The 12,949-nt window shown below is 40.3% G+C and overlaps 1 protein-coding gene across 3 annotated transcripts in view; it reads right to left on the bottom strand.

The window, feature by feature from the left end:
* Nucleotides 1-6,639: 6,639 nt before the first annotated feature.
* Nucleotides 6,640-12,949, bottom strand: part of LOC137383387 (genetic suppressor element 1-like) — a 319,556-nt gene continuing 313,246 nt past the window's right edge. For all 3 annotated transcript variants that reach the window (XM_068056168.1, XM_068056178.1, XM_068056185.1), the window contains 2 exons: nucleotides 11,929-12,032; nucleotides 6,640-8,607 (listed from right to left, as the gene is read on the bottom strand). In XM_068056168.1, the coding sequence (XP_067912269.1) occupies nucleotides 8,488-8,607; nucleotides 11,929-12,032 (224 nt within the window). In that variant the 3' untranslated portion in view covers nucleotides 6,640-8,487. The remainder of the gene's footprint in view (nucleotides 8,608-11,928; nucleotides 12,033-12,949) is intronic.

Genomic DNA, 12,949 nt, shown 5'->3' with positions numbered 1-12,949 from the left:
AACTGGACACAATGCTCTAGTTGGGGTCTAACTAGTGATTTATAAAGGTTTAACATAACTTCCTTGCTTTTGTATTCTATGCCTGTTATTTAAAAAGCCAAGGATCCCATATGCCTTTTTAACAACCTCCTCAACTTGTCCTGCCACCTTCAAAGATTTATATATGTACACCCCCAGGTCTTTGATTCTCCACCCGCTTTAAAATTGTATGATTTATTTTAATTTGCCTCTCCTCATTCTTCCTAACAAAATTAATCACTTTATATGTTGCATTAACATCTGCTACGTAAAAGCAAAGTACTGCGGATGCTGGAAATCTGAAATAACAACAGAGAGTGCTGGAAATACTCAGCAAGTCTGGCAGCATCTGTGGAGAGAGAAACAGAGTTAACATTTCCATTAACTCTGCTTCTCTCTTCACAGATGCTTCCAGACCTGCTGAGTATTTTCAGCACTCACTGTTTTTATTTCATCTGCTATATGTCAGCTCATTTCACCAGTTTATGTCCTCCTGAAATTTGTTACAGCATTCTTCACTGTTTACTACATTTCCAAGTTTTGTGTCATCTGCAAACTTTGAAATTATGCCTAACTCCAGATCGTTAGTAAATATCAAAATGAGCAGTGGTCCTGGTACCAGCCCCTGGGGGATACCACTGTATATTTCCCGCCAGTCTGAAAACAAGCATTCATCACTTCTTTCTGCCTCTTAGCCAATTTTGTATCCATGCTGCCCTTTAATTTTGCTGACAAGTATATTATGTGGCACTTTATCAAATGCCTTTTGACAGTCCATATACACATCATCCATACTACCTTTATCAACCCTCTCCATTACTTCATCAAAGCACTCTATCAACATGATTAGCCATTAATAAATCCATACTGCCTGTCAGTTTTTCCAAGTGACAATTTTTTATTTTTTGTCTCTGTTTATTGTCTCTAAAAGTTTTCCCACCGCAGATGTTGGGCAAATTGGCCTGTAGTTGCCCTTTTATTTTGAATGAGCTGTAACATTTTAACATGATACCCAGTAAGCCGCATATAGTGAGACATTTCTGTTCGACCCTGGGTTCACTACTATAGCCCAAATATTAGGGGTGTTGGGAATGTGCAGACACTCACCAAGTTTTAGGGAGCAAAGGGCTCACTTACATGAGTAATCTATGGTGCTGAGCATGAGGAAAATCTCTGAAGTAAACGTCTAAATAATCATAACTCCAATCAAAAAACACAATTCATTGTTCCTGAACATTTCTCAAATGTCTTTCCAAATCCTTTCAGGGGCCTTTGTACTCTTCTCCTTCATTCACTCACTGTGGATGATCCAATGAGAGATCTGCTCATTACTATATCAAAACGCTTATATAGGCTCACACTGCATTGGAACCTGTAGACATTTCTTGTGGGAATTCCAATGTTAAAATGTCAATACTTACATGTGTGTGTCATACCAGTAAAACCACCAAGTGGCATTATAATAATTCCAATTTCTCTACTGGTGACAGTTCCTTGTCTCACCACGAGGTGATGCTGTAGAACCTGCCGATTACATCTTCCCCATTGCGCCATCTGGAGTTGGTAAGTGTTTTAGTTTACATTTTATGAAATTTCAGAGTAGATATTTGTCTTCACTGATTGGGTGGTGGAGGAAAATCGGGTGGGTTCCATAACAGCCAGACGATTGCTCCACCAGTTTACTTTTAATATATAAATGCTACCATATTTTTTAAAGTACAAAGTATTGTGTCAAATGGTCTAAATTTAGGAACATAGGAACAGAAGTAGGCCATTCAGCCCCTGGAGCCTGTTCCGCCATTCAATGAGATTATGGCTGATCTGCATCATAACTCCTAGCTTGGCTGCAAGTCTTTGTTTGTGTTCTTGGCTAGCAAAAATTTATCAATCTCAGACTTAAAATTATTAATTGAGCTAGCTTCTACAGCTTTTTGTGGGAGAGAGTTCTACACTTCCACCACCCTTTGCATGAAGAAGTGTTTCCTAATTTCACTCCCGAATGGCCTGGCTCTGATTTTAAGCTTATGTCCCCCTATCCTAGACTTCCCCACCAGTTTCTCTCTATCTGCCCCATAATTTTTTTTCAAAATCCTATAAATTTCAATCAAATCACCCCTTAACCTTCTGTATTCCAGAAGCCTAGTTTATGTAATCTCTCCTCATAATCTAACCTTTGAAGCCCTGGTAACATTTTGGTGAATCTGCACGTCATTCCCGCCAAGGCCAAAATAGCCTTCCTAAGATGAGGTTCCCAGAACTGTAAGCAATACTCCAGATGTGGTCTAACTAGGGCTTTGTATAGTTGTAGCAAAACCTCCTTGTACTTATATGCTAGCCCTCTAGTTATACAGGCTAACATTCCATTAGCTTTTTTGCTACGTTTTGTATCTACTACATTTTGGTAATCTGTATATATGGATCTCTAATTATCTTTGGACATTCAAAGACTGTTCCTGGCTTTTCATCAATTAATAATACTCTGATCCATCTTTTTTGGTTCAAAAGGGATAAATTGATACCTACCTACATCGAAATGCATCTCACAGTTTTGCCCACTCACTTAGTCTATCATTTGTAATTTTATGTTCCTGTTTACACTGCTATACCAGCATATTTTGTGTCATCAGCAAACTTGAATACAAGGTTTGCTATTGTGTTATCTAAACCTTTAGTAAATAGCCTTCCAACTCAAGTGTGTAATACTCATGATCCCTACTATCTTCTACCACCCAAATAATATTCCGAGATCAATAATTTGTTTTCAATTCTATGAGCTTTAATTTTAGCTAACGATTTCCTTTGTGGAACCTTATCAAACACCTTCTGGAAGTCCACATGAACCACATCTATAGGTACTCCCATGACAACTACTTTAGCTACTCATGTTAAAAAATTCAATTAGTTTAATTGGACATGACCTACCCATTGCAGATCCATGATCTCTATCAGCTCAAATTTCTGTAAGTGCTCAATCACTCTGTCCATAATTATAAATTCTCATAACTTCCCCACAACAGATGACTAGCAGGTCTATAATTTCCCAATTTCATTCTCTCACCTTCCTTAAGTTATGGAGTTACATTTGCAATTTTGCAATATAAAGGGACAATTCCTGAATCAAACGAACTTTGGAAGATTATGGCTAAAGCATTTGCAGTTTCCTCTCCTACTTCCTTTAAAACCCTGAGGTAGAAATCATCAGAAACTTGGGGATTGGTCAATCTTTAGTGGCATTATTTTTTCCAATAGTGTTCTGTTGCTGACATTGACTTGAGAGAGTTCTAATCCTTGATTTATTACTAATTTCCTTGGAATGGTAGGTATATGTCAGATCTCAACTGGCCTAAATTTAGGAATTCACCCTTTCGGTTTGTCACATCTATTCTTAAGTAAAAATGTCTCTCAGCCCCACAAGCTCACCAAAAAAATGCAGACTCAGCCCCGGATCTCTAGCCCAGCTGTCGACCTCTACTTGCAGCCCAAAGGCTCCCCTGCAGCCCTAACAAGGCAACTGGCACCCAACACTCACCATCAGGAAATGCAGCATGTCTCCCTCACTAGCCACTATCCTCACCTCACTGGTGCCCTGCATTCATGGACATTGCTGCAGACATTAATGTCAATGGAAGAAAAAACAGGAGATAAGCAAAATGGCCTGCGGTGGCACAATCACCCAATTTTCACCCAATTAAAGTGAAAATAACCCTCTTAGACTTTTCAGTATGAATCTGGTCAATTCTAATGGATATTCTGCGTTGTGTTTCAATATTTTTCACCGTCCTTCCTCACTGGTTTGTTTTCCTCGCTCTCTATTACAATTTGGCACATGAGTCAGCTGAAATGGTTTAAAAACAACTTTTATTTGGTACTGAAATATGCTTGGGATGCAGGCATCCTTGGAAAAGCTGGCATTTATTGCCTTTCCTAAGTTGCCCTGAAGGTGGTGGTAGGCCCCCAAAAAAACAATATTAAAAACACAAGGAATTAGTAATATTCAACCAACATTATTTGCACTTTTAGTTAAACATTTCATTCATTGGACTCTTCCAAATTCGGGAGCATCATGCTGGGTTAACAGATAAAAGAATCCTGTGTTGCTGTAGGCTGATCGCTCTGATCTGGAATTTAACGTTCACTTTTTTTCTTTCGAGCTTCAAGTGTGATTTCTCTAAATCCTCACAGTAACTATTTCAGACAGGGGGAGAGTGTGGCCATCTATCCATAGTATTCCCATGGTGTATTTTGTAATAATCCTGAATCCTATGTATAAAAAGGAAATGTGTAATGTTTACAATTCAAAGGCTTCCTTGCTGAAAAAGGAACAAGCTTTTCCTGTGTTTATGAAAGACTTTCTTTGGGTTCTTTTTCTTGAATACAGAACAGTATCTTCCTCTAATAGTTAAGAACTGATATCTGCTCAGCCTCCAAAGAGCTGAGCAACCCCACCACAATGAACAGGAGGCACCGTGACTTGACCTTGCACTCTAACCCACCAGCTCAGATACTGTGCTGGATAGCTCTTTTTTGGCTGATACAGATGTGATGGGCCAAATGGCCTCCTTCTCTGCTGTAAATTTTCTAAATTTCTAAGGCCTTTGTCTAACATGAAAACAGTACTGCATACAGAGTTGTATATACCACTACATATGTCTCACTGGTCGGAATTTTATGGCCCCCCAACGAGCGGGCTTGTGGCTGGGGGGGGGGGGGGGTGGTGGGGGGATGGTGGCATAAAATTGAGTGGGAGGTAGATTGGGCCGTTCCCGAGACACCTCCCCACCCCCACTGCAATTTTACGTGGGGCAGCAGTGGCGAGAAACAGCCCGCCCACCCCAGGCCAATCAAGGCCCTTAAGTGGCCAATTAACTGCCACTTAAGGGCCTCCTCCTCCCACCACCGCGGGTATTTTACCCGCAGCGGGTGGAAGGCAAAGTCCCCAAGAACACGGCCAGGTGAAAGTTGGTGGCCTTCTTACAGGCTGCGGTGAGGGCCCTGTTGAAGGGCACTCTGTACGCCATGGGGGGCCGACCTCGAAGCCCCAACTGCCCTTCCCACCACATAACACCACCCCGCCCCCCTCTCCAACCCCCCCAAACCACCCCGTTGCCTTGCTGGGGCCCAGCCGATTGTCCCCAGCAAGGCCCCAAAAACTGATCTTCGTTCTGGGGCCGTCATTCACCTTGCTTGCGATGGCTGGGTGTAGTCCCAGCAGTGGCACCACTCCCGGTGGCGCTGCTGGGAATAGGAGCTACCAGGAATAGGAGCTGCCGGCCCGCTGATTGGCCAGCAGCTCCATTAGGTGGGACTTCCTGCCTCAAGGAGATGGAAGTCCTGCCTAAGGCCAATTAACGGTCTGGGGAGGGAAAAATCCCGGTGTGGCTCCCCAGGTCCGGTGGAGGCGGGCTCACCACCGACTTTTCAGCTGGTGGCTGGGGCCTCCTGCCCAATGTAAAATTCCAGCCACTGTGATCAAAGCTATTTTGCTACATATACACTGATAGAAAGAAAAGCAAGAATTTGCATTTGTATAAGTGCATTTCGTGACTTTAGGATTCCCCAAAGTAGTAAACGCATCAGCCAAAACATGCACAGAAAGGTCCTGGCAAACAGCAATGAGATAATGACCAGATAATCTGTTTTAGTGATGTTGGTTGAGATATAAATATTGGCCACAACAACAGGAAGAGCTCCCCTGCTCTTTCTCACACAATGCCATGGGACCTTTTATGCCCACCTGAGAGGGCAGCTGGGGCCTCAGTTTAGCATCTCATCCAAAGGTACTCCTTCAGTACTGCAGTGCAAGCCTAGATTATCAGCTCAAATTACTGGAGTGAGACTTGAACTCACAAACCTTATCAACTTAGAGGTGAGAGTGCTATCATTTGAGTCATGGCTAACACTAGAGACCTTATTAATTTTACTTGCACACCAAGAATGGTTTTCAAGTGATTTTTTTTTCTGTTTAGAAGTGGTCTATTAGTTCTGGAGCTAGGAATAATAGATATAAATGAGGTGTTTTCACTCATTTCTTTACAATTATGCTGGATTCTCAAACTTTTTTAATCAGGTGGAAGCTCAAGCTGAATTATTTGAAGCAGTTGTAAAGTAAATTAGGGTTGCCTGGAACAGTTTACTGAATTGTCTGCAATAATTCACTTCAGATTCAGAGACAAAGGTATAGATGCTGCATTAACTCCTGTCATCATCTTGTATGGCCACTGTGGAAAGGATCTGGTATTGTTTCTCCTACATAGGGAAGATGGTGGAGGAAGTGCTACTATCCATTGTACACAACTAGCTAATATTGAACTCCAGTCCCTAGAAAATTCACAAGTATGCAAATGGATGCAGAGTTAGGTGGAGGCAAAACCTTACATCCCCAAAGTAAAATATCTCTGCAGGAAGTGACACATCGAACTTCTCCAATGTATAACTAAAAACTAGTGTGGTGCATTATGGTTGTGCATAAATTATACACTTAAACAGGGTTTCTGAGTGTGCACGTGTGAATTCGGAAGTTTATGGAAATTTCCATTACTAAAGGCTTTCTAAAGGTTACAATTTGAAAGAAAGTGTAAATCACACTGAACATAGGAATAAAAAGGGGAAACGTGATGCGTACAAAACTTTATTAACAAATGCTTATTTTAGTCACAGCAGACATAATGAATAAATACTTAAAAATCATGACTTCATATAATAAATACCTGTTACAATTTGAAAATTGTTGCTAATGGTAAAGACTAGGCTTTGTTAAAGAACTAATTGGCTAACCTTATCTTAAGGATGTGATGGTTGGTTTGTTCAGTTGGCTAATGCTTAAGATGACAGAGTGAAAGAAAACCAACTTATTTTGGAGACTTTAGGTAAATAGTCATAATTCCAAATTATTCCACTAATAATTTAATAGAAGAACTACTTCTTAAAATAGTTTAAATGTTATCCTTTTAGGAATTGCTATGAAATAATTAACTGCAGCAAAGATTTAATAGCACAGAAGCCATTTTCTTAAAAAAAAACTACATTGCACAAAAGTGCATCAGATTGTGTATAACAATTCCCTTAATGCTCATAATTATACATTATTCAATTAAAAATCTTTATTTTAGACAATGTTATGCTAACTCCATTCACTTGAGCTTTTTGCCTTTATAGGCAATTGAAATACCTCATACAGTATATTTTGTTAAAAATATCCTGATGCTTGGAAATAGACATTTTATGATCCCTATTCTTCCTCAAAGTGAGGCCAGTTTCACGTACCTCTGTGTGATAACAAGAAATCTGCTTTCAGTAACTTCATTACAAAAAAATAGAAAGTGTACTTCAAGTAATTTCTAATATTATAAGCGGTGCTGTGTAGTAAAAGGTAGTTTTTGCTCAGCATTTACATTAGTTAAGCAACAAAGTAAAATACAGATCTATTCTTTTACAAAATCCTGTCCCTAGCGCTGCATTAATCTATTTACTTCAATGCAAATCTGTACCTTATTATTACCAACAACTGAATTAAAAGCAAACCTGTTGCAGAACTTCAAAATATACATCTAACTTTATAATCACTGAATAATGCTGTAAAACTGTACTGTAATATACAAACCAAAAAAAGGATTCACTGTGAATATATATAAACATCAACATTACATCGATCCAAATGTTAGGCAAAGTGTGGCATTTAAAAAAAGTACTTTGAAAAAGTAAGGGATAGAAAGGATATTATGAATGCTGAACACACTCACATCAAATTCCCTTGCCCCATTATTTTAATAGAGGTAATAACCTGAAACAGGTTAATAACCCTTTTGTTATTGTAGTGGCAAGGAATTTGACAAGAATGTGTTCAGTGTTTATGTCAATTGGTGACAGTCATCTCTACCCTTATAACTTATTCGGGCCACACAAAATAAATGAATAGTTACTAATCAGCATCTGTATTTGCTTTAAACCTTGTACGTTCAGTTTATTTTACACAGCAGGCCTTCTTAACTAATTTTGCTTCTAATTCAAACTTGCAAAGAAATGCTTTCTGCAGCCAAGATACAAATTGTAAACAAAACGAAAATATGTTTTCCATTAAATACAGAAAGGTACTTTGATTACACATTCATTTCTTTAATGTGGCCTTTTCTGTATTATTTACTATACCCTGAGGATCCTCAAAGTGATGGAATCCAGCTTTGCATTTTAAGTCCTCAATGTAGCTTTTGGTCTAGCTTGGCTGTGAAGGGTAAACATGCAAGCTGAAGCACTGAGCTGTTTGGCAATGGGAGCCTTCTGTCAGTAGAGCAGTTTAGTTTGAGAATGCTTTGAGAAGTTCCATGCTGTATCCTGATGATTCTTGAAGTAAATGATAATGACATAAATGGAAACTAATCAATCAGCTTGGAAGGAACAACTTATTTTGTAACCGCAGCACATTTTTCCCGGCTGTGGTTTGGCCCTTGCTCGAGCGGTACAAAGCTCCTCCGTTCACCTGTACGATGATGCGGGCAGGCAGTGTGTCAGATCAAGGCACTTGTGCAGGTGGTGCAGGGCGGCCTGCTGGCGCTGGCGCTCCATTTCATACCTCTGTTTACACATTCTCAGCTCCTGCAGGAACAAAATACCACACAAACTGGTTTTTATTACCATAAGAACCTTTGATTGGAATTGAGTACAGTGGCTTTTTTTGATTTGTAGAGACAATTGACCATTTGTTTTTAAGAATTGAGGTCAGCTACGTTTCATGGCTTCTTGGGTCATTTAGCAGTATCAAGATGTTGAACTTGCAAATAAATATTGAAGAACTTCGATAATTTTATACATTTTCACAGCACTACATATGGAGGGTTGACAGGATGAGGTACGGATCCTTGATTGAGTAGGGATGATGGATTGGTGATCTCACTTGGGAATGGGCTAGGTTTGGGCAGTACAATTTCTGGAGGTGTTGATGTGGGCAGTACAGACCTGCAGCTTCCCCTGTTTGACTGACCAATTATTAAACCTACACAACATAAAATTAAAAAAAAACCCTAACTTCTCTCTCTTTGATGTTCATAGCGGGGATTTTGCATTTTGGCAGAATCCTGGTAAAAGTTGGTGTACCCACCCAACTAGACAGCTGCTTACTTTGAAAAATTTCCAGAGTCAGACTTGTTTAACTGATTTTTTTTTCTACCTTTTGCTGGGGAAGGGTGGAGCGGGGAAGAAAATGGCTGCTGAAGACCTTGGGCACTTCCAGCAGCGGAGCAGGGCATGCTGCTCCTGGGGGCAGCTGAAGATTAGTCTGATTAAAAAACAAATTAAACACAGCGTGTGTGGGAGTGTAATCTATCATTTCAGGACTGATTACATTCCTTGGGGACGGACTTAAGTTTTAAATATCTCCCAACCATCATTCAATGACGGCTGACACCTACAGTGGGAACTCCCGATAGGGAGTTGGTGGAACAGCTTCCAGGCTGATTTCCAAATCCATTCAACCAAGGAAAACTGGAAATTGGTGGGGTAGGCGCTGGGGAAAGGGGAGCAGATCAGGCCTCATATAACTAACTCTTGCATTGACATAGACAAATGGACTCACAATGAGGTGCAGTATCTGAATCTGTAGAAAGAACTAACAACTATCTTTATTTTATACCACTGCAGCGGAACTGTTTTGCACCAGATTCTTATACATTTGATTCATGTTATTTAATAACTGTAAGCACAGAAAAGGTGTGGCTTCCTGGGCAATATTAGACAAAGCATCATTTGTCCTTTGACAAATTAAACTTGCAAAAGTTCTAATTATTTCTGATGGCCAATGATGCAAAATGTTACAATGAGCAACACTCAGGAGCATGGTGTGGATCAGCTGTAGCAAGGATCTCAAGCTTCCATGCAACTAACAGGATAAGGCAACCCTGGAAACCCAAGAAGCTCTTTGCAAAATGCACAGGTATGGTGCCTGAAAGATTAAGTTAAAAACAGAATGTTTAAAAACATAGCAACTAAACGACAGAAAAACTTTCCACCAGCACCCCAATTTAGGTTTTTTGGCGAACTGTTCTGTTTTTGAAATCAGTTCTTACTTACAGGTTCATGCTCCAGAATTGGGGCTAATTCTTAACATGTCTGTCTTAATACCGTCCACCTATATGCTAGTACAGTGCTGTGATGCTCTGCTGGTTAGTGAAAAAGTATTGTATATATTGTTCCTGTTTACTTACCCAAGTGCAAACCCCGTGCTCTGATACTCATACGATGAGTTAAGTGACTAAACTTTGCTTCAATTTGTAGATTATACATTAACACCTCTGTAATAGTAAATACTCATTGATAGTAAAGAAGGCTTGTGTTAATGCAGACATCATGTAAAACATCCTATCTATAAACATGCACCTGGCATGACTCCCTTTTATAGCCCTCAGGACATGTTGTTTTACAGAGGACCCACTTATATATGGTCCTAGAGCTAACACTAAGTCAAAAAGCCATTTTGTGCATGAAGAAGGAGTGAGCAACAAGTGAAGACCAAGGGCTGGATTTAATGAGCCTGTCACGGGTCCCGGTAGCAGACCATTATAACTAACTATTCTACAATTTAAAATACAGTTCTATTGCATCAGGGCAGCGATGCTGCTTTCCCACCGCTGACCAAATCTGGATTTGACATCAAGACGTTGGATTTCCGGGCGGACTCGTCTGACGCTATTCTCCGACCCCCCTGCCCAAGCCTCCATTCCTGCTCCAACGGCCTCACTAAATTCAGTCCCAAGTATGCATCTGTGCAAGTCCCAGTAGGTCAGTTTTAACATCAAACATTCAAATCGTAGCAATTACACATTATGGCCACGAAATTCCTCTTGACTGCTACGTAAGGGGCAAAACCACCGACTGTCCCATCCAAGACATATGATTGTGAGGGGGTAGGAGCAGGGAGCTGGAATTCCCCATGCCAGGTGTGCCCACTCATCAGCCTGGACGGAAACGCGACTTTATCAGTGAAACAATGTGAGCTGTGCCGGTCTGCACCAGGTGGATTGGACCCTTGAAGAGATCCAATTGTTTTGTTCAGTAATCTGTGAGCAGTTTTGCATGCCACCCTTTGCTCAGTGGTCCAAGGGGAATATAGTTGGGTTTGGTGGGGCGGGGGGCGGGGGGCGCGGGAGGTGGTGTGTGCTCCACATGGTGGACGGAGGCTATAGCTTCTGGGCACATGGGGCAGGCAGATGGCAGAGAAGTAATCACCGAGATCAGGTCTCAAGTATTTTCAACCCCTACAAATCACATGAAATGTACATGTGGTTTATGAAAAGGATATGGACTTTGGAGTGAGCCTTCCCTCCCACTAAACTGACAATTAACAAAGACCTTCTTCCGACATTACCTGAAGTCTCTGGTTTCTGATCGCTTGCTGCACACAGTTTAAAAGGCACCTCCTGCAGTGGTTACACTTGAAAGGAAAAACATCAGTAAATATTCAGAGCTCCAAGTTCTCTGAAATGCTCTTTTAAAATCGATGGATGTCTCTTTGAATTAAATTATGATAAACCTCTACTCCGAATGATGGTTGACATTTTACTGTAATATATTGCAGGTAGATCTCATTTTCACACAAGTGACCTAGTAACTATGCTGGAATGAACAGAATTGGAAATCATCAGGACAGCAAAATGTCACACTTATGCTAAAACGCTCCAACGTTTATCATAATTTAATTCAAAGAGACATCCAGCGATTTTAAAAGAACATTTCAGAGGACTTGGAGCTCTGAATATTTACTGATGTTTGTCCTTTCAAGTGTAACCACAGCAGGAGGTGCCTTTTAAGCTGTGTGCAGCAAGCGATCAGAAACACAGGGGTACCCTACTTAATAAACACCGTTTTTCAGGAGCAGATTCATGACTAGGCATCTGGTTATTGTACAGCCAAGTCACTTCTTACCAACATGTGTGCACTAAGATGCTCTGCTGTCAAATTTAATTCGTGATTTCTTTCCTTGAGATGATTCAGCTGCTCCTGAAGGACTCGTTGCTCCACATTTTTCTCTGCATAACAAAAATAATTTACCAATTGCATTAATAAAAGTCACATAAGCTAGCTTTATCCTTTCTCTTCATCACATATGGCCGTTTCCTGCCTCCTGCACACTGAGTCTGGATAGATTTATAGTTTTTACATTTTTTTTTTAACAAGAACAAAATTGAAGCAGTTGGGATTATTTATTTTAGTTCATTTCAACTGTCTCTGCAGTGCACAATTTTACACTGTTCATAGTGAATTAAGAGTATTATCAAAACAGAAACATACAAGGCAGTGAGATTAAAACCAGGAAGGTAAACACATCAAGAGAAAAAGATCAGTCAGAGAGATATGAGGAAAGTAAGGCTCATAGTTATGAAATTATTAAAAGAAAGATTCTTAACAAAACCAGAATGATGCAGGCTGGGAATATGCGAGAAAATAAGAACGAATGAGATAGGAAGATGAAAGACAAATTGTTACATTCTTTACTCCTTATATGTCTTTCTTCACTCAGCATTTTTCCTCCAAACTCATTTATCATTTTGTTTTCTTTCTCTTTGATCTTAAATCCTGTTTAACAAGGCACTTAACATTACAGCACTAGTGCTTTGGAAACAGGCCTGTAATATAACAACAGCAATAACCTGAATTTATATAACATGTTTAACTTAGGAAAACATCCCAAGGCAGTTCACAGGAAAATAATCAGACAAGAATTGACACCGTGCCAAAGAAGAGGTTATAGGGACGGGTGATTAAAAGCTTGGTCAAAGAGGTAGATTTTAAGGACTGTCTTCAAGGAAGAGAGGAGGAGAGGTACAGGGAGGGAATTCCTCAGCTTTGGGCCAAGATGGCTGAAGGCACAGCCACCAATGGTGGGAAAGAGGGATTGGAGGGCACAAAGAGGCCAAAATTGGAGGAACACAAAGTTCTTGGAGGG

The sequence above is a fragment of the Heterodontus francisci genome, chromosome 2 (genome assembly GCF_036365525.1).
Source record: "Heterodontus francisci isolate sHetFra1 chromosome 2, sHetFra1.hap1, whole genome shotgun sequence".
NCBI lineage: Eukaryota > Metazoa > Chordata > Chondrichthyes > Heterodontiformes > Heterodontidae > Heterodontus > Heterodontus francisci.
The sequence above is the reverse complement of the archived record's forward strand: the minus strand, read 5'-3'. Positions and strand labels throughout refer to the sequence as shown.